Genomic DNA, 22568 nt, shown 5'->3' with positions numbered 1-22568 from the left:
AGAGAGAGGAAGAGAGAGAATCCCAAGCAGATTTGCCACTAAGCATGGAGCCTGACCACATGGGGCTCAATCTCACTGATTATGACCTGAACTAAAATCAGGAGTCAGACACTCAACTGACAAGCCACCCAGGTGCCCCTCTATACATTTTTGACTTATAAAATGGAAGAGTATAATAAATCACATAGGACTACTTCCATTTCTTTATATATTTTATTTCATCCCAATGATGGTTTCTCTTCCTCACTATAATTTCATTTTTACTAGGTAAAGACTTAATCCACATAGTTATTTGAATATTCATTTAAAAAATTATTTTGTACATATTCTGTATCCTGTTGCTTTAGTAGATAGAATTGTCTTCTTGATTGTTACAATTTTACTGTCAAAAAGATCCTGTGTTACTTATACTCAAATTCACATGGTATTCTAGGGATGTGAAACTATGTGGTTCTTACATAGTATATAATGTCATATTATTATCTGTCAGCCAAAATTAAGCAACATATTAAAGAACTCACTAGATTATCTTTTTGTTTTAAAATTGTATATAATTGATAAATGAAAAATTTTTAAATTTGTATATTTTAGGTTTTATTATAAACTGATTTTTTTTAACATTCTGTTATTTTTCATACTACTGTCATATATTTATGGCTTGTATATTTGTGAACTATATTTTAGAAAGGAGGACTGATTTCTATGGCAGGTGAACCCAATGAAGAATGGTTTGCCCCTCAGTGGATTTTGGATACCATACCACGACGTTCCCCATTTGTCCCACAGATGGGAGATGAGGTAATTGTTACCTATTATAACTTTTTCTCTTGGAACCTCAAGAGCACTCATTTTAATCAGTCTTAGGGCATTTATATTCTCAATTCTATTATAGTTATATGTACATTGTCTTAACTGCACTCCTCCATTATGTATTCTTGTGGACAGTGACGGAATCTTACTAATTTTTTTATTGTTTGTTTTATCAAAAACCTACCTCCATGCTTCAGATACAACATATAATACAAAGAAAGAGTTTGGTTAAAGAGGAACAATGCCTTTATTGCCTTCCCAGGCAAAGGAGGCTACAACAGGGTACGGTCTTCAAAAATTACAAGTCTCCTGGATGAAGGAGTTAGGGGTTGTTATAGGGAAATACAGAATCGAGGTGGTTTTGATAGGAATTGTCTACTTCCTACCACTACTTTTGTCATGTCTTTAGAGTGGTAACAAGTTCCTGAAACAAAAGGCTAAGAAAGGAGGAGGAAAGGTTTGCAGAGAAGAGGTAGAAGGTTACTTTAAAATCTAGATACATTATTATAGCCATTTTGATTTCTGTTCAAATTTATGCTTTTAAGTGGTTTCATTTGTAGTACTTAGCACAGATTCTTCAATATCTTAGATGCTCAGAGAATATTGAAATAAATTGGTTGGCTTATGAAGTCATGAAAATAATTGTCTTTATTTTTAGCTTAATTGCTGCTTAGTAAAATTAAGTGTTATTTTGATCCTAATTCAAGTCCTAATAATCTTTTAAAAAAGCCCATGCTCGACCTGATAGAAAATACATTAGAGGACAATTGCCCCTTTCAGTGATTAGAAGAATGTCATTTTATGGGCAGGTACTTCCTACTGAGCCTATGATTGAATAACATTGCCATATTTATCACTGGTCAGTTAAAAATAGATTTAAATTCTATCTTGTGAGAAAATTTTTATTTCCTTATGAAAATTATAGTAACATTGTAATATTTAACTAAAATTGGCTTGCATACTCTCTGATATACTGAATAATCATTCATTTCTGAGTGATTAAATGCTTACAGTTTTCAAGACTAATAATAGGAATATGATATTGTCTTTATAACAAAAGAAGGGGCAATACTTTGCAAATGGATCTAAAAGTCATGGGACCAATAAAAATTTCACCAAATGTTTCTAAATTTGCCTGTTTTAATATTTTATACTAGACATAGTGATCAAGCAGTCTTATAAATGAAGAATTACTTTGCAATTACCTTTTAATATTATAAAATTTTGATTAGCACTTCCCCGATGATTAGTGATGTTGAGTATCTTTTCACATGTGTATTGAAGATCTGTGTATATTCTTTCGAAAAGTATCTATTCATGTCTTGTGCCCATTTATGAATTGAATTATTTGATTTTTGGGTGTTGAGTTTTATAACTTCATATATTTTGGATATTAACCCTTTATCAGATAGGTTATTTGCAAATATCTTTTCTCATTCCATTGGTTGCCTTTTAGTTTTGTTGATTATTTCCTTTGCTCATAGAAATATTTCATTCTGATGTGGTCCCAACAGTTTATCTTTGCATGTTTCCCTTGACTCAGAAGACATATGTAGAAAGAAGTTACTATACCCAATATCAAAGAAATTAGTGCCTCTGTTCTCTTCTAGGATTTTTATAGTTTGAGGTCTTAAGAAAACCGTAGAAGATAATGGGGAGTCTATTACTGTAGAGATAAAAGAGCTAAAACTAGTCAGGCTGAAATAAAAAAATGCTATAACTGAGATGTGAAACAAATTGGATATAATGATGAGGATGGGAGAAGAACAAATAAGTGATATAGAAAATAAAATAATTGAAAATAATGAAGCTGAAAATAACAATGAAAGGAAAATATTGGATCATGACTGTAGACTTCGGGAACTCAGTGACTCCATAAAGCATAATAACATTCATATTATAGGGGTCCCAGAAGAAGGGAGGGAAAAGGTGGCAGGTTTATTTGAGCAAATTATAGCTGAACACTTAATCTGGGGAAGGAAACAAAGATTGAAATCTAGGAGATGGAATTCCCACCAAAATCAACAAAAGCAGACCAATATGAAGACATATCGTAGTAAAATATGCAAAATACAGAGATAAGGAAGACATCCTGAGATCAGCAAAGGAAAAGAAATTCCTAATTTACAAGGGAAGACAAATCATGTTACCAGAAGACTTGTCAACGGAATCATGGCAGGCCAGAAGAGAGTACCATGATATATTTTCATATTTTCCCCATTCAGCCATAATACCTGATCCAATAAGGCCTTCCTTCAGAATAAAAGGAGACATAAAGAGTTTCCCAAACAAACAAAAACTAAAGGAGTTTGTGACCACTACAGTAGCTCAAGAAATAGGAAAAACACTTTGAGTGGGAAAGTAAATCCAAAGGCAAGAAAGACTAGACAGAAACAGAGAAAATCTCCAGAAACAACAAGGTAACATAGGTAATGGCACTAAATTTATAGCTATTAATAATCACTCTGAATGTAAATCAACTAACTACTTCAGTTAAAAGACATAATGTATCTGAATGAATCAAAACATAAGATCCATCTATGTGCTGCCTACAATAGGCTCACTTTAGACCTAAAGACACATACAGACTAAAAGTGAAGGGATGGAGAGCCATCTATCATGCTTATAGATTTCAAAAATTCTGGAATAACCATACATACATCAAACAAACTAGATTTTGAACCAAAGATAATGTAACAAGAGATGAAGAAGGGCACTATATCATAATAAAGTGATCTATCCAACAAAAAGCCCTAATATACATTTGAATATTTATGCTGCCAACTTGGTAGCACCCAAGTATATAAATGGGTTAAGAACAAACATAAAAACTCAGTGATAATAATACAAATGTATTATGAGACTTTAACACCCCACTTATGGCAATGAACAGATAACCTAAGCAGAAAATCAACAGGGAAACAATGGCTTTGAATGATAGACTGAATGAGATAGATATAACAGATATATTCAGGATATTTCATCCTAAAGCACCAGAATACACATTCTTTTTGAAAGCACATGGAATGTTCTCTGGGATAGATCACATATGGGGTTACAAATCAGGCCTCAACAAATACAAAAGGACTGAGATCGTACCATGCATAGTTTCTGACCATGATCCTATGAAACATGAAGTCAGCCACAAGAAGAAATTTGGACAGACCACACATACATGGGTATAAAAGAACATCGTACTAAAAAAATGAATTTGGTTAACCATGAAATTAAAGAAGAAATAAATACATGGAAACAAATGAAGATGAAAACACAATAATCCCAAACTTTTGGCATGCAGCAAAAGCAGTCACAAGAGGGAAGTATATACAAAACAAGCCTACTTCAAGAAGCAAGCAAAGTCTCAAATACACAACCTAACCTTACATTTAAAGGACCTAGAAGTGGTACAGCAAATAAAGCCTAAAGCCGGCAGAAGAAGAGAAATAATAAAGATTAGAGCAGAAATAAAAGATATAGAACAAAGAAAAAGGGCAGCCCGGGTGGCTCAGCGGTTTAGCGCTGCCTTCGGCCCAGGATCGAATCCCACGTCGGGCTCCCAGCATGGAGCCCTCTGCCTGTGTCTCTGCCTGCCTCTCTCTCTCTGTGTGTGTCTCTCATGAATAAATAAATAAATAAAATCTTTAAAAAAAGAAGAAACAAAACCAATAAAACAAATCAGTGAAACTAGGAACTGATTCTTCAAAAGAATTAATGAAATTAAAAAACCTGGGCAGCCCTGGTGGCCCAGTGGTTTAGCACCGCCTTCAGCCCAGGGCAGGATCCTGGAGACCCGGGATCGAGTCCCACGTCAGGTTCTCTGCATGGAGCCTACTTCTCCCTCTGCCTGTGTCTCTGCCTCTCTCTCTCTCTCTCTCTCTGTCTCTCATGAATAAATAAATAAAATCTTTAAAAAAGAAAGAAATTGAAAAACCTCTAGCTAGATTTATTTAAAAATAAAGAGAGAGAGAGAGAGAGAGAGAGAAGAGAGAGAGAGATAAAGGACCCAAATAAATAAAATCATGAATGAAAGAGGGGAAATCACAACTAACACCACAGAAATATAAAAACTTATGAAAATGTTATGAAAAATTATGCCAGAAGTTGGGCAATATGGAAGAAATGGATAAATTCCTAAAAATGCATAAACTACCGAAATTGAAACAGGAAGAAATAGAAAACTTGAAGATATGAAAAATCACCAAAAAATTAAATCAGTAGTCACAAATCTCCCAACAAACAAAAGTCCAGGGCCAGATGGCTTCACAGAGGAAGTCTACCAAACATTTAAAAAAGAGTTAATACCTATATTCACCAAACTCTTGGAAAAAATGGAAGGAAAATTTCCAGAGTCATTCTATGATACCAGGCTTACCTTGATACCAAAATCAGACAACAACCCCACTATAGGGGTACCTGGGCAGCTAAGTCAGTTAAGCACCAACTCTTCGTTTTGGTTGAGATCATGATTTCAGGGCCATGGAATTGATTTCTATGTTGGGCTCCACACTCAATATGGAGTGTGCTTATCCCTCTTCCTCTGCTCCTTCCACTGTTCATTCTCTCTCTCTCTCTCTCTCTCTCTCTCTCTCTCTCTCTCAAAAATAAAAAATAAAAAAATAAAAAGACCCCATTAAAAGTGAGAATTATAAGCTTGTATCCCTGATGCATATGGATGCAAAAATTCTAAAGAAGGTCCTAGCAAATTGAATCTAACAGTACTTAAAAGAATGATTCACCAGTCATGGGATTCATTCCTGGGTTACAAGGGTAATTCAGTATTTGCAAATATATCAACATGATAACACCACATTAATAAAAGAAAGATCAAGAACCATTTCATTTTCTCAATAGATGCAAAAAAGCATATGACAAAGTACAGCATTCATTCTTGGGAATAAAATGACCTCAACAAAGTAGGGATAGAGGGAACATACCTCCACATAATAAAGTCTGTATATGAAAGACCCATAGCTAATATCATCTTCATTGGGGAGAAACAGAGAGTTTCCTCTACATCAAGAAGACAGGGATGTTCATTTTCACCACTGTAATTTAACATACCTGAAAGTCCTATCCACAGGAAAGAAAAAAGTAATAAAAAGCATCCAACTCAGTGAGGAAGAATTAAGTTTTACTCTTTGCAAATATCCTGATGCCCTGTAGAAATCCCAAGAGACCCCACCAAGAAGTTCCTAGAACTGATACACAAAATCAGTAAACTTGAAGAATACAAAATCAGTGTACAAAAATATTTTGCATTTATATACACCAGAAATGAAGCAACAAAAATAAATCAAGGAATCCATCCCATTTCCAGTTGTACCAAAAGCCAAAAGAGACCTATGAATAAACAACCTATCCACAGACGTAAAAGATCTGTACTCTGGAAACTAGAATAATTATGAAAGAAATTGAAGAGGACACAAAGAAATTGAAAAATGTTCTATGTTCATGGATTGGAAAAACATATTGTTAAAATGTCTATACTACCCTAAGCAATCTGCACATTTAATGCAATCCCTATCAAAATTCCACCAGCATTTTTAACTGAGCTAGAACAAACTATCCTAAAACTTGTGTGGAACACAAAAGACCCTGAATAGCCAAAGCAGTCTTGAAAAAGAAAAGCAAAGCTGGAGGCATCACAGTTCCAGACTTCAAGCTCTATTACAAAGCTGTAGCAATCAAGACAGTTGGTAAATTGAACACCAACAAAAAATAAATTTATTAAAAAAAAAGACAGTATGTGACTGGCAGAAAAACAGACACATACATCAGTGGAACATAGTAGAGAACCAAGAAATGCACCCGTAACTAGATAGTCAACTAATCTTTGACAAAGTAGGAAAGAATATCCAATGGAAAAAAGACAGTCTCTTCAACTCATGGTGTTGGAAAAACTGGACAACAACATTCAGAAGTATGAAACTGGTACACTTTCGCACACCATATAAGAAGCTAAATTCAAAATGGATGAAAGACCTAAATGTCAGACAGGAATCCATCAAAACCATAGTGGAGAACCGTGGAGAAACCATTTTGACATTGGCTATAGCAACTTCTTACTAGACATGTTTCAGGAGGCAAGGGAAAGTAAAGCAAAAAATGAACTATTGAGGCTTCATAAAGATAAAAAGCTTCTGTACAGCAAAGGAAACAACAAAACTAAAAGGCAGCCTTTGGAATGGGAGAAGATATTTGCAAATGACATATCTGATAAAGGGTTAGTATCCATAATATATAAAGAACTAATAAAACTCCACACCCAAAAAACAAATAATCCTGTTTAGAAATGGGCAGAAGACATGAATAGACATTTTTCCAAAGAGAATCTTCAGATGTCTAACATCCATGCACATGATAAAATGCTCAAGATGTCATGATCAGTGAAGTATAAATCAAAAACCATGATGAGATACTACCTCTCACCTGTCACAATGGCTAAAATTAACAACACAAACAACTCCAACAGATGTTGGAGAAGATGTGGAGAAAGAGGAATACTGCAGTGTTGATGGGTATGCAAATTGGTATAGCCACTCTGGATAACAGTTTGGGGGTTCCTCAACAAGTTAAAAATAGAACTACCCTAAGACCCAGCAATTCAGTACTAGGTATTTATCCAAAAGATACAGAATTACTGATTCAAAGGAGCACCTGCACTCCGATGTTTCATTTATCAACAATAGCCTAATCATGGAATGAGACCAAATGGCCTTTGATTGATGAATGGATAAAGAAGTGGCATATATATACAATGTAGCATTACCCAGCCATCAAAGGGAATGATATCTGACCATTTGCAACAATGTGGATGGAGCTAGAGTATTTATGCTCAGCAAAATAAATCAATCATATAAATACAAATACCATATGATTCCACTCATGTGGAATTTAAGAAACAAAACAGATGAACATAGGGAAAGGACAAAGAAAGAGGGGGAAGCAAACCATAAGAGACTGTTAAATATAGAGAACAAACTGGGTTACTAGAGGAGAGGTGGAGAGTGGATGAGCTAAATGGGTTATGGGTATTAGGGAGGGCACTTCTTGTGAGCACACTGATACCATCCATGTATTACTGATACATGTAAGTGATGAATCACTAAATTCTACTCATTAAACCAATATTACACTATAAGTTAACTAACTAGAATTTAAATGATAGCTTGAAACAGACAAAAATGAAATTATATGGTTTTTATCCTTTCTCTCATTAATAAGATTAATTACGTGATTTGCAAATATTGAACCACCTTTGAAACCCAGGAATAAATCCTACTTGATATTCGTGAATTATTTTTGAATGTTTTGTTGGAAGTATTTTAATGAGTATATTTGATCTATGTTTATCCGGGATATTGGACTGCATTTCTTTTTACTGGTGTCTTTATCTGGTTTCGGTATCAGGATAATGCAGGCCTCATAGAATGAATTTTGATGTTTTCCTTCCTTTTCTACTCTTTGGAATATTTGAGGAAATATACGTATTTACTCTTCCTTAAATGGTAGAATTCATCTGTGAAGCCTTCTGGTCCTAGACTTTTGTATGTTGGGAGATTTTTCACAAATGATTCATTTCTTTGCTGGTTATTTTTGTGTTGAAGTCTTCTATTTCTTCCTGTTTCAGTTTTGGTAGGTTATATGTTTCTAGGAATTTATCCCTTTCTTCTAGGTTGTCCAGTTTATTGGCATATCGTTTTTCATAGTGTTCTCTTATAATGTTTACATCTCTGTGGTGTTGTTATTTCTCTGCTCTCATTTGTGATTTTATTTATTTGGATCCTTTCTCTTTTGTTTTTGTTAACTCTGGATAGAGTTTTATAAATTTTGTTAATTTTTTTCAAAGAAACTGCTCCTGGTTTCATTCATCTTGTAATTTTTTTTTTAGTTTCTTTTTTTTAAAGATTTTATTTATTTTTTCATGAGAGACACAGAGAGAGAGAGAGGCAGGGACACAGGCAGAGGGAGAAGCAGGCTCCATGCAGGGAGCCCAACATGGGACTGGATCCCAAGTCTCCAGGATCAGGCCCTGGGCTGAAGGCGGTGCTAAACCGCTGAGCATCCCCATTTTTAATTTCTTTATCATTTACTTTTTCTGTAATCTTTATTATTGCCTTCCTTCTTCTGGCTTTAAACTTCAGTTTTCTTGATCCTTTAGGTGGAAGGTTAGGTTGTTTCTTTGAGATTTTTCTTGCTTTTTTGAGGTAAGCCCATATAGCTTATATACTTTGATCATCAGACTGCTTTTGCTACATTCCAAACATCTTGGACTGTTGTGTTTTCATTTTCATTTGTTCCCATGTATTTTTTTAATTTTTTCTTTCATTTCCTGGTTGTTCCATTCATTGTTTAATATCATTTTGTTTAACCTCCATGCATTTGTTGTTGTTCTAGTTTTTTTGTCTTGTGGTTGACTTCTAATTTCATAGTTTTATAGTCAGAAAAGGTACATGGTATGACTTCAATTTTTTTGTATTTTTGAGGCTTGTTTTCTGACATAATATATGATCTATTCTGGAGAATGTTCCATGTACACTTGAAAACAATGTGTATTCTATTGTTGTAGCATAGAATGTTCTGAATATTTCTGTAAAGTCCATCTGGATAAGTGTCATTCAAAGCCATTGTTTCCTTGTTGATTTTCTGTTTATTTGATCTACCTGTTCATATAAATGGGGTGATAAAATTCCCTACTAATATATTATTACCAAGTAGCCTTTATGTTTGTTAGTAACTGCTTTATATATTTGAGTATTTGCATTTTGGATATGTAGTTATTTACAATTTTTAAATGTTCCTGCTTGATTGCCCCCTTTATTATGCTATAGTGCCCTTTTCATTTCTTGTTACATTCTTTCTTTATAATGTCTACTTTTTCTGATATAGCTACTGCTGCTTTCTCTTGACCTGTATTTGAATGATAAATGTTTCCTCATCTGCTTGTTTTCGATCTTCAGGTATCTTTGACTCTAAAATGAATCTTACATAGGCAGCACATAGAAAAGACTTGTGTTTTTATCCATTCTGACACTCTATGTCTTTTCATTGGAGTATTTTGTCCATTTACATTCAGAGTAATTATAGATAGATATGTACTTATTGCCATTTTATTACTTGTTTTGTCCTTGTTTCTGGAGATTTCCTCTGATCCTTTCTGATCTTTGTCACTTTTAGTCACTCCTTTCCCATCAAAGGGTCCCCTTTAATATTTCATGGCAGGTCTGATTTTGTGGTCATGATCTTCAGTTTTTGTTTTTCTAGGAAACTCTTCATCTTTCCTTCTATTCTGAATGATACCCTTGCTCAATAGGGTATTCTTGACTGCTGATTTTCCCCACTTAGCACTTTGAATATATCATGCTGCTCCTTTCCTGCTGGCCAAGTTTCTGTTGAGAAATCTGCAGCTGCCTTATGTGTTTTCTCTTGTGCTTTAAGGACTTATTTTCTCTTTCTGCTATTCAGACTTTCTTTTATCACCAAATTTTGGACATTTAATTATAATATGTCTTTCTTATTTAAATTCAGTTAATTAACATATAGTGTTTTATCAGTTTCAGAGGTAAAGTTTAGTGATTCATCAGTTGCATAAAACACCCAGTGATCATTACTTCAAGTGCCCTTCTTGGTACACATCACCCAGTTACCTCATTCCCTGACTCGCCTCATCTCCAGAAGCCCTCAGTTTGTTTCCTCTAGTTAGCAGTTTCTTATACTCTGAATTTGTTTTATTTTTCCTTCGTTTCCCCTACATTCATCTGTTTTGTTTCTTGAATTCCACATATGAGTGAAATCATACGATAATTGTCTCCAATTGACTTATTTTGCTTAGCATACCTTCTAGTTCTATCCATATCATTGCAAATGGTAATATTTCACTTTCTCTGTCTATGGAAATCTGGGCTTTTTCCATAGTTTGGCTATTGTGTACATTGCTGCTATAAACATTGGGGCATAGGTATCCCCTTGATCACTATGTTTGTATCCTTTGGGTAAATTCATAGTAATGCAGTTTCTGGGTCCTAGGATAGCTCTATTTTTAATGTTTTGATGAACTTCCATACTGTTTTCCAGAGTGATTGTACCAGCTTGCATTCCCACAAGCAGCATAAAAGGGTTTCCCTTATTCCCCTTTCTTCCCAACATCTGTTGTTTCCTGACTTCCTAATTTTAGCCATTCTGACTGTTGTGAGGTGTATCTCATTGTGGTATTGATTTGTATTTCCCTGATCCTGAGTAATGTTGAGCATTTTTTTCGTGTGTCTCTTGTTTATTTTTGTAAGTCTTCTTTGGTGAAATATCTGTTCATGTCTTCTGCCCATTTCTTGACTGTATTATTTGTTCTTTGGGTGTTTATTTTGATATGTTCTTTATAGATTTTGGATCATAGCCCTTTATCTGATAAGACATTTGCAAATATCTTCTCCCATTCTGTAGGTTTCTTTTGGTTTTGTTGACTGTTTTCTTTTCTGTGCAGAAGCTTTTTACCTTTATTATGTCCCAATAGTTCATTTTTGGTTTTGTTTCCATTGCCTCTGGAGACATGTCTAGCAAGAAGTTGCTGTGGCCAAGGTCAAAGAGGTTGCTACTTATATTCTTCTCTAGGGTTTTTGATGGATTCCTGTTTCATATTTAAGTTTTTCATCCATTTCAAATTTGTTTTTTTGTGTATGGTGTAAGAAAGTGGTCCAGTTTCATTCTTCTGCATGTGGCTGTCCAATTTTCCCAACACTATTTGTTAAAGAGTCTCTTTTCTCCATTGGATATTCTTTCCTGCTTTGTCAAAGATTATTTGACTAAATTACAATACGTCTTGGTGTTGGCCTGCTTTTGTTTAATTTGAATGGAGTCTCTTTGCCTCCTGGATCTGAATGTCTGTTTCCTTCCCCGATAAGGGAAGGTTTCAGCTTTTGTTTCTTCAAATAATTTTCTGCACCCTCTTATCTCTCTTCTTCTTTGACTCTTATAATACACATGTTATTAGATTTGATGAAGTCATTAAATTCCTTAAATCTATTCTCATGTTACATAATTCTTTCTTTTGTTCAGGTTCATTACTTACCACTACTTTGTCTTCTAGGTAACTAATGCATTCGTTTGTCTATTCCGAATTGCTGTTCACTGAATCAAGTATGTTTCTACTCTTATTTATTGCTCTTTTCATATCTGATTGTTTTTTAACTCCTTTGTCTCTGTAGTATCTCCCTGATGTTTTCTGTTCTTTTCTCAAGCCATGAGTATCCTTGACTGTTGCTTTAAATTCTTCATCAGGTGTGTTACTTATATTTATTTTGTTTAGATCTTTTTCTTTAATTTGGGAAGAATTACTCCATCTGTGATTTCATCTAAGTCTGTCTTCTCTGTGTTATAAAAGCCAATTATACTTCCTTCTTTGTAAAAAGAACACTTTACAAAACAGTATAGGGATCTGTAAATTCTTTGATCTGATGAAACAACTCTCTATAGGACCATATTTATCTTGGTGGAATCACTTTACATCTATTTTGCTAAACTTAGCATATGCTTATATACTTCAAGACTAGTGTGTATTAGGTAATGACAGTTGTACAGGTAATGGAGTAGATATATAAGTGAATCAGACAATTAAATACATAAATAATGTTTTTAAAGAATTCATAAAACACATGATTTTTATAAAATCAACTCTTAATGACAACATTACTTTTTACTTTGAATGTTACGCCCTCAGTATTTTGCCTGGATGGCCATACCCACAGATTACTGCCTTTGAAAATGCTCATTATTCAAAGTCTAACTTAAATACCAACTTCTCCTGGATATTATCCTTGCTTTCCATTTGCCTGACACTCTTTCCTCCTGAGCTTTCACACCTAAATTATTTTTTTTTCTTTTTTTTTAAAGATTTTATTTATTCATTCATGAGAATACACAGAGAGGAGAGAGAGAGAGAGGCAGAGACAAAGGCAGAGGGAGAAGCAGGCTCCATGCAGGGAGCCTGATGTGGGACTCGATCCCGGGTCTCCAGGATCACGCCCCGGGCTGTAGGCAGCGCTAAACCGCTGAGCCACCGGGGCTGCCCCTAAATTATTTTTCTTGTATGATACTTAGTATATTCTGCCTTATATCATACTCATACATTTACATGTCTGCCCATATCCTTTTTGAGAAAAAATATTTTATTTATTTATTTATTCATGAGAGACACACACACACACACAGAGAGAGGCAGAGACATAGGCAGAGGGAGAAGCAGGCTCCAAGTAGGGAGCCCTAGTAGAACTCAATCCCAGATCCCGGAATCACACTCTGAGCGGAAGGCAGACGCTCAACCGCTGAGCCACTCAGGCATTGCGTCTGCCCATATCCTTGAGTGAAAGGATTTTTATATTGATACGTTAACCAGGGCACCTAGTGCCTTGTATATACATGTCCAATCATTATTTATTGAGTACAGGAATAAATATATAATAAATGATATCTGGATAATATGTTTATTATTGATATTTTACCTTTTAATTTATATATTAGCATTTAAGCCTTTTTAGTGTTCTACTTGTATTTTTAGAAAAATTCTGACTTAGACACCATTGATTGGTAGAGTGTATCTGTATTTTTTAAATATCAGTATTTTTTAAATGTTACATTTTTTAATTTTATTATCTCTATTACCACTTTAAAATTATTGGGAGTAAGAAATTTTTTCTTATAAATCAGAATATGAATATAGTGTTGTATGTTCTCCTAAGGAGGTGAAAGACATTAACTAATACTATATGAATTCATTTTCTTTCCATACTATGCCAGCTCTGATGTTAATTTTTTGCAAAATAAAAATTCTAATCTATTTGGAAATTACTCTATTTAAGTGGCCTGTAGTTAGAATTGCACATATGTGTATGTGTGTATATATATATATATACATATAAAACATTGATATTTAGAATGTTAATTATTGTTTGAAATATAGTACTTTAAAATATGAACCATTTTGTGTACATTTGTCATTGGTCCCTTTCTTCAGAAATTTGTGAAGCAGCTAATGGGAAAAAGAGTATGTGTACAGTATTTATATTATGCAGTAATTAGTGCAGGGCAACGCAAGTATGAGTACTGAATGAACATTATTTGATGGTGACATACATTTTTAAAATTATAATTATGTTTGTTTTAAACAGAAGACATTTGTAAGAATATATATTGGGATATATAGAGTTGTTAAATAGAATGCAGCTGTTTAATACCTTATGTTTTTTGTTTTAGCTTATCTATTTCAGGCAAGGACATGAAGCTTATGTACGGGCTGTAAGGAAGTCAAAAATATACAGCCTTAATTTACAAAAACAACCATGGAATAAAATGGATCTCAGGGTAAATTTGACATATTCATAAGTGTGCAATTGAAATAGCTTAGGAATTAAGTTATTTGCTTACATGTTTTTTTCTGTTTCATATATATTGCACTATTGATTGTATGTCTAAGATAAGGTAATGTACCATACTCTTGTACAGTTGAATGTTATTGGTCATATTTTGTGTTTTCTGTAACTTGTATGCTATCTGTTGTCTTGATTATTTGACTTAATTTCCTTCAAGCTTCAAGTCTTCTATGTATATACCTTTCTTTAGAGAGAGAGAGAAAGAGAGAGAGAGAGGAGTGTAAAACAGTAGTTCCCTGGTATAGATATTTTCCTTAACAATTACAAAGTTGCAAAGCCTACATTCTAGAGGCTCTATAAACTGACTGCATGTGTGGACTACAGACAGCCTTGTGGTTCCAATGGCTTTAAGATATAGTAAATATCATAAATCTCAAGGAACTCAGAATTTTGTGGTGCTTTATGGATTATCTATTTTATATATTACCCTATACCTACATGGTATTAAGTAAAATAGATATTTATTTTTTTAGAGAAGGTTTTTCTGACTGTACATACATATTCATCCATTGATTCATTCATTTGTAGATAGATATATGCATACAAACAGACATAAGGATACATACACCATCATTTCTAGTTAGAATTATGGGTGTTTTCTTCTTTTGTTTTTCAAAGTTGGAGAACAAGAGACTAAAGAGCAATTTTATATTGGTTTTCCAGGTAAATGAAGAATGGTTATGCAATGATGTTTAGCAGGAAGGATACATGGAAGAATGTATATGTATTGAAATAAAATTTAGACACTTGTAAAATATTATATTAAGTTTGTAAGCTACCAAAATATCTTATCAAGTGAGCTTTACACGGTCATCTCCTGGTAGATAGTGATAGTCTATTCTGAATCATGTGAAAATTTTGGTGTGGGGTTTTTATTTGTTTATTTTTTTTAGAATCAAAGAATGAATAAAACATAATTTTTTTTATTTTAAATTCTAACCCTGTGGCTCTAGAAAATTGTAGGAGGTAGCATATGTGTGAGTGCAAGAGTCTGTAGGAGGTAGCATATGTGTGGGTGCAAGAGTCTAGGCTTTGAAATATGACCTATTTCAATCCCAAATTTGATTTTATACACACATACAAGTGTATAATTTTAAGCAAGTCACTATACCCATGAGGCCCAGTTTTGTCATCTGTTAAGTGTGGCTAATAATCAGTTATAAGTGTGGTTTATAAAATAATTTTGTGGACATTAAAAATGTAAGTCCTTTCTTCAAATTTATCTATCTATCTATCTATCTATCATCTATCTTTCTATCTATCTGAATACTTACATACTGTATTTCTCCTGGAGGAGTGATTCTTTTTTTTAAGATCTATTTATTTATTTATTTATTTATTCATGAGAGACACAGGCAGAGGGAGGAGCAGGCTCCATGCAGGGAGCCCGGCGTGGGACTCAATGCCTGGTCTCCAGGATCATGCCCTGGGCTGAAGGCGGCACTAAACTGCTGAGCCACCCGGGCTACCCAGGAGGAGTGATTCTTAACTAGACAGAGCATCATAATCCCCTAGGGAGTTCTTTCAAAATATGTAGGACTCAGCTTGTACCCCAGACCTACTGAATTCAATTCTATAGGGGTAGGGTTTAAGAATATGAATTTTAAAAATGTTCTCAAGGGGATTCTGTTGCATATGTTTGGTCTAGAGCCCTGTTATTACTACAACCTGCTATTAAGGGTCAAGAACCATGTCTTATTGCCTTTAGCACTTAGTGGAATGCTTAATACTTGGTGAGTATTCAGATAATTGTTTTTAACTGTTCGATAAATAGTGAAATAATCTGCAAATGTTAGGCAATTATTTATATTAAAATAATTTGTTGGTATTTTCATTAATAGGAACAAGAGTTTGTTAAGATTGTAGGAATCAAATATGAGGTTGGACCACCTACACTATGTTGTTTGAAGCTTGCATTTCTGGACCCTATTTCAGGCAAAATGACTGGAGAATCTTTTTCCATTAAGTGAGTAGCTATCTCTGGTTGTTGTGTGTGTGTGTTTGTCTGTATGTATACACTTGACTCTTAATGTAGGGGGTTATGGGAACTGACCCCCACACAGTTGAAAATCTGCATATAGCTTTTGACTCCCAAAAAACTTAACTACTAATAGCCTGCTGATGAGCAGAAGCCTTAGTAATAACAAATTTTTGACTAATATATATTTTGTATGTTTTATGTATTATATTTAGTGTTCTTACAGTAAGGTAAGCTAGAAAAAGTAAAGTGTTGTTAGGAAAATCATAAGGGAGAGAAAATATATTTACAGTACTATATCATATTTATTGAAAAAATCTGCATATAAGTGGACCTGCACAGTTTAAACCCATATTGTTCAGAGGTCAATTGGATATATGTATTTATATATATATATATACACACACACACACACACACACACACACACATATGAGCAATTTGCTTAACCTCTTTGAATTTATGCCTTCATCTGCAAAATGTAAACATTAATAACTTCCTCAAGATTATTGTGATGAATTAAAAGGAAAACCTTCATAAATGCTTATTTAACAGCATGGCTAAAACATAGTAGTTGCTTTTATTTCTGTTAATACTAATAGGAATAGCTAATCAGGGACTCATTTCTTAAAGTTTGAAATCTAAGGAGGTGAAAGACCATCAGTTTATAAAATAAAAAAAGTCTAAGCTTTAAGGATCTTCATTGGTGTCTTTATGTTATTGAAGCAACATAGTAGTAGGCATGTACTCCCAAATAAATAAAAGCAGATGTAGTTTAAGTTAAAGTCATTTGCAGGAACCCTGAGGATTTCACAACAGTTTTTAAATGGCTCCTCATTAAAAATATATTTTGGGATATTTAGTAAGTAACATATGCTATTATTTTGGATATTGATTTATATGTGCTTTATTTTTTGTATAGGTATCATGACATGCCAGATGTCATTGACTTCCTTGTGCTACATCAGTTTTATAATGAAGCCAAAGAAAGGAACTGGCAGATAGGTAAGTATAAAATTCTCACTTAACTAATAAGTATGAAATAGAGTTAGTAACTTTTTAACTCCAAGTTATTTTTTTAAGATTTTATTTATTTATACATGAGTGACACAGAGAGAGAGGCAGAGACACAGACAGGGGAGAAGCAGGCTCTTCGCAGGGAGTCTAATTTGGGACTCCATCCCCAGACCCAGGATCATACCCTGAGCCAAAGACAGACGCTCAACTGCTGACCCACCCAGGTGTCACTTTAACTCCAATTTAATAGAAATAAACTAGTTTAACGTGTAGTTGATAAAAGCTGTTAGCCAAATTAGAAAAATCAAATTAAATTTTCCTTCTTGGTTATGTTTAGGTGATTTTATGCACATTGTATGTGACATCTAACTTCTAAACTTTCTGCAAATATATAATCTATTAGAATTATAAAGAAACTCATCAAACGTCAGTTGCCCTGATAGAGTACTTAACACTTGGGCTCTTAAGGAGACCGTTACTGATTGTGGTTTTATTTCTTCTCTTTTTCTGTCACTCTTGTCTTTCTCCATCTCTCTCTGATTCTCTCTGTACCTCTACCTCTTTCTACCCCTTTTTTCTTCCTCTCCCCCACCCACCTTCCTCTGTCCCTTTCTTACCTCCTCACTAGCTATTTGATCTTGGGCAAGTTTTTAATCTCTTTGTGTCCTACCTCTATTATCTTTATAATGGGAATCACATTAAAACATACCTATAAGGTTGATGTGAGCAATAAGTGAATTGACATACAGAAAACACTTAAAATGGTATTTAAGTACTTAAAATTCATACTGTTAAATGTTTGCTATTAGTACTTTTAAATTCTCCTTTTTTTGTGGGAGAAAATTTTTGTTCACAGTGGTTTGGTTTTATAATCCTTAGCCCTTTGGAGGCACAAAATCAGTATTAAGAGATTTTTTTAAAGGCAAAAAGGAGAAGAAACAACTGTAGTAACTAATGTATAGTACAAGAAAAAGTATGCCTAATGATGATCCTAAATAATGGCTAAAAATTATATGTGATAGGGATCCCTGGGTGGCGCAGCGGTTTGGCGCCTGCCTTTGGCCCAGGGCGCGATCCTGGAGACCCGAGATCGAATCCCACGTCGGGCTCCCGGTGCATGGAGCCTGCTTCTCCTTCTGCCTATGTCTCTGCCTCTCTCTCTCTCTCTCTCTGAGTGACTATCATAAATAAATAAAAATTTTAAAAAAAATTATATGTGATAGCATTTATTTAAGAAGGCATGGACATATTTGATTTATTTCAGAAAGATTATAGTACTTGACACCAAAATTTCTTAATGAGGGTAAAATGTAAAATTTATTTATCTAGGAAACTCAGATTGAAACCTCTGATAATCCTAGATACAATGCTACTTCTGTGTCCAACAAAAAGTAGCAAATTAGAATGTGAACAAAGTATTATTCTCAAAAACATCCTTTTAAGAATTTCTAAAACATTATAGGTGATAGATTCCGCAGTATAATAGATGATGCCTGGTGGTTTGGGACTGTGGAGAGTCAGCAGCCTTTTCAACCAGAGTATCCTGATAGTTCTTTCCAGTGTTACAGTGTTCAGTAAGTACACTTATGGTATTTTAATGCCTGATATAATACTGTTGTAGTACTATATGGACATTCTATAAACCCTACTAGGAATAATACCTTGTTAATTTGACTTATCTTTATATGACCTGTAAGAAAGTAATCATAGTACCTGTAAGGAAGGAATTTGATGATAAACCTCTTGGTCCAATATGTGTACTAAAACAAAGAACTGAAGACTTATTTCTACCTCCCTTATGCCTATATTTTAAGTATTTGTGTTTTAAACAAGAATTGCAACTATTATTTCATGAAGAATACCGAAATTCAGTGTTTAAAATAATTGTTATAAAAAAATAAAATAAAATAAAATAATTATTATAGCTGGAATATAGCAATAAATATTAGTACTCTGTCTTTTATTTAATGATATGAATTCTAGGCAGAGGTATTATGTTTGGACATACTATTTGTCTACAATGTTTACTTTAGTTCTTCATTTAAACACCAGCATAGTAAGATTTCTAATAAATGAAGTTTTCTTCAAGAATGATAAAGGTTAAAAAACAGAATGATAAAGGTTTATTCTATGAAGATTGACTTTCAGTCTCGATATTGCTGATGAAAAGGGAATAATAAAATTTTGGAGATGCTGTGATACTGAACACTGTTAGGTTAAAGTGGGTTATCCTACAGAAAAAAATTGATCTATCAAATTGACTTGTTTAACCTAAAAGGAATTTTCCAAAGAGATCTTTTCATTCAGTACCCTGGTTTGATATTGAATACATACTTGATTGGAATGAAAAAAAAACCAAGTAAAATTAAGTGTAAACTTATACTGCTCTCTATATTTCATATTGGTGGACTATTCTCTAATTTCCTCTATTTATTTTGCTGTCTCTATTAAAGGTTTATTATATTATCTTTATGTAAGTGAAATTGTACTTTATGGATAACTGTATTGCCCTTTCCCAAATTTTACCACAAGAAGTCATGCAAATTATGCTAGTATATAAAAGTGTCATGTAAATTTACTTTGTATCTTGTTATTTTTTAATAGCTGGGACAATAATGAAAGAGAAAAGATGAGCCCCTGGGATATGGAGCCAATTCCAGAAGGAAGTAGATATACTTTTAAAAATGAATTTTAATTATTCTAAAAGAAAAATATCAGTAGCATAATATTAGAAACTAATCATTTCTGATTTTTTCATCTTATACCTAGCTGCCTTTCCAGATGAAGTTGGTGCTGGTGTTCCTGTGTCCCAGGAGGAACTGACTGCTTTGCTATACAAACCACAGGAAGGAGAGTGGGGAGCTCACTCCAGAGATGAGGAATGTGAACGGGTTATTCAGGGCATCAACCACCTTCTTTCCCTGGGTATGGTGGATGTGAAAGAATATTAGGACAGAACGAGGAAAACCAGAATTTTAAGTTCTACAAAAGGAAATACATTTTTTTCACTGTATACTTTTAATTTGAGAGGCACTTTTAATCAAGTGACTAGTTTATCATTAATATTTTTATATGTTTGAACAATGTAATAACTGATAAATGTTTTCTATTCTCTGGGGGCTTACAGTAGAGAAGGCAAGCATATAGTTGTCTTTTACTTTCTTTAGTCACTTTGGTGCTCCAGCTGTTCCCTGAGCCTAACTTTGGATGAGGTTTTTGGTAGACAGTGGATGAGTAATATATTTTACTCACATGCCTAAACTGTATTATCTAAAACATATCACTTAAGCTGTTTGGCATTTATCCAGAAAAGACATCAGTTTAAAGTTAAACACAGATCTCCTTTAATTTGTCTCATTTCACCTGATTTGAACCACTGTATTATACAGGATTCATAGATATTATGTCCAAATAAAGAAAATGACATTTTAATAATATTCATCTAATATTAGCATAATTGAATCATCATCATTTTAATAATGTAGTATATTGCCCTCCCTTCTTATTTATATATGAGTTTTTGTTTGTTAACATGAAATATTAATGTCCTTTATAACTACCTTTTTAAATTTTGGTAATATTATAGATTTTGCCAGCCCTTTTGCTGTTCCAGTGGATCTCAGTGCCTATCCTTTGTATTGTACTGTAGTTGCTTATCCAACTGACCTCAACACCATTAGGCGGAGACTTGAAAATCGCTTTTACAGGTCTGTTTAGTTTTATTATTTTCTATAAAGTTCATAGCTTTGTATCTTTTGTTTTCCTTTTTGCATAATGATGCAGTGAGATCTGAATTGTCATAGAGTAAAATAATCATTCAGTATACCCACTGCAAAATTTCTTTAAAAATTTGGAACTCTGATTTTCCTTTTTTCAATAGATTCTCAGTCTTTCAGGGTAAGGAGTGTGGAGTAAAGGACAGGGAAGAGGGATGCCCAGGTGGCTCAGCAGTTGAGCATCTGCCTTCGGCTCAGGGCATGTTCCTGGAGTCCCGGGTTCGAGTCCCATATCAGGCTCCCTGCATATATCCTGCTTCTCTGCCTGCCTGTGTCTCTGCCTCTCTCTCTTTCTCTGTGTCTTTCATGAATAAATGAATAAAATATTTTTAAAAAAAGAAGAGGGAAGAAATTTTGAGTAGCACAAATCACATGTGAAACAAAAACAACAGTTCACTTTAGTTTATTAAAGGCAGATTAAATGGTTTGTAGTTTCATTGTGATTAAGGTGCTATAGAAACTTGGAGCATGATTAAATCCCTTGAGGAATTAGGCAACAGTTAGATTTAATTACCAGTCCCCAAATGTGTTTAGATAAAGAGCCAAGTTATTTTTTTCTTGGTTCCAATTGGGAGATTGTGAGAAAGTAGTGGAGGATACCTTTTAGTACCTCTCTCACCCCAGAGTCTACTATGTCTGAACCTAGTTATTCCAGCATGAACTGGTTATAAATATAATCAGGTGGGTGTATTTTATATTACCTACAATTTCATTTAATAATATATATCATAAACATAACTATATAAAAATCTGTCTTTTTCTAGAACGTGGTTTCTTTTTTTTTTCTTCTCCCCTAAAAACTAAACATTCTTTTGACCTTATAAAAACACTGTTTGTGTTTACACTTACTTGGTTAAATCATTCTTTACCCATAATGTCCTGGATCAGTTCTTTTTAATATGAAGTCCAGTGGTCCTTAATTCTTACCTAGGCTTCAAATACTGTAACTATATACCTTTATTAGTGCACATCCATTTAGACACATTTATTAAGTCACATACATGTGGTAGAACACCTTTAACATACTATGATTGAGTGCTTAGTTGTTCCATGTTGTATATTCTTAGAATAAACTTTAAATGTATTAATCAAGAGTAATAGGGCAAGTTTTTCTTTCATAGGAGAATATCAGCATTAATGTGGGAGGTGCGCTACATTGAACATAATGCCAGGACTTTCAATGAGCCAGACAGTCCTATAGTTAAAGCAGCCAAAATTGTAACTGATGTCTTACTTCGATTTATTGGGTAAGAAGCAGTTTTATCTTCTATAGGAGCTGATTTCTGATTTTTTAAAAATTACATTGAAATATATTTTGACTTTCTTGTTTCTTAGGGATCAGAGCTGTACTGATATACTGGATACTTACAATAAAATTAAAGCAGAAGAATTAAACAGTACTGATGCAGAGGAGGTGAGATTCACAGCATGATTAATAGGCATGAATTCCTTTTCTGTTTTTTGAAGTACAGTAAGTATTATGTGTGTTATAACTGGCTATAAGCATTGAAGCTGATTTCTAAAAGTTGCCTGAGTACCTACATCTTTTTGTATTAAACTCTTTAACTGG

The 22568-nt window shown here is 33.8% G+C and overlaps 1 protein-coding gene across 4 annotated transcripts in view; it reads left to right on the top strand.

The window, feature by feature from the left end:
- The window catches only part of BRWD3 (bromodomain and WD repeat domain containing 3), a 176244-nt gene that overhangs the window by 121359 nt on the left and 32317 nt on the right, over window positions 1–22568 (top strand). For 3 of the 4 annotated variants that reach the window (XM_038587781.1, XM_038587782.1, XM_038587780.1), the window contains 10 exons: window positions 685–798; window positions 14053–14160; window positions 16070–16194; window positions 17128–17210; window positions 18685–18796; window positions 19827–19888; window positions 19992–20147; window positions 20809–20929; window positions 22120–22245; window positions 22334–22412. In XM_038587781.1, the coding sequence (XP_038443709.1) occupies window positions 685–798; window positions 14053–14160; window positions 16070–16194; window positions 17128–17210; window positions 18685–18796; window positions 19827–19888; window positions 19992–20147; window positions 20809–20929; window positions 22120–22245; window positions 22334–22412 (1086 nt within the window). The remainder of the gene's footprint in view (window positions 1–684; window positions 799–14052; window positions 14161–16069; window positions 16195–17127; window positions 17211–18684; window positions 18797–19826; window positions 19889–19991; window positions 20148–20808; window positions 20930–22119; window positions 22246–22333; window positions 22413–22568) is intronic. The other variant, XM_038587783.1, reaches the window with a different exon arrangement.

The sequence above is a fragment of the Canis lupus genome, chromosome X (genome assembly GCF_011100685.1).
Source record: "Canis lupus familiaris isolate Mischka breed German Shepherd chromosome X, alternate assembly UU_Cfam_GSD_1.0, whole genome shotgun sequence".
Taxonomy (NCBI): domain Eukaryota; kingdom Metazoa; phylum Chordata; class Mammalia; order Carnivora; family Canidae; genus Canis; species Canis lupus.
Note: the sequence above shows the minus strand (reverse complement) of the source record. Positions and strands in the feature narration are given on the sequence as shown.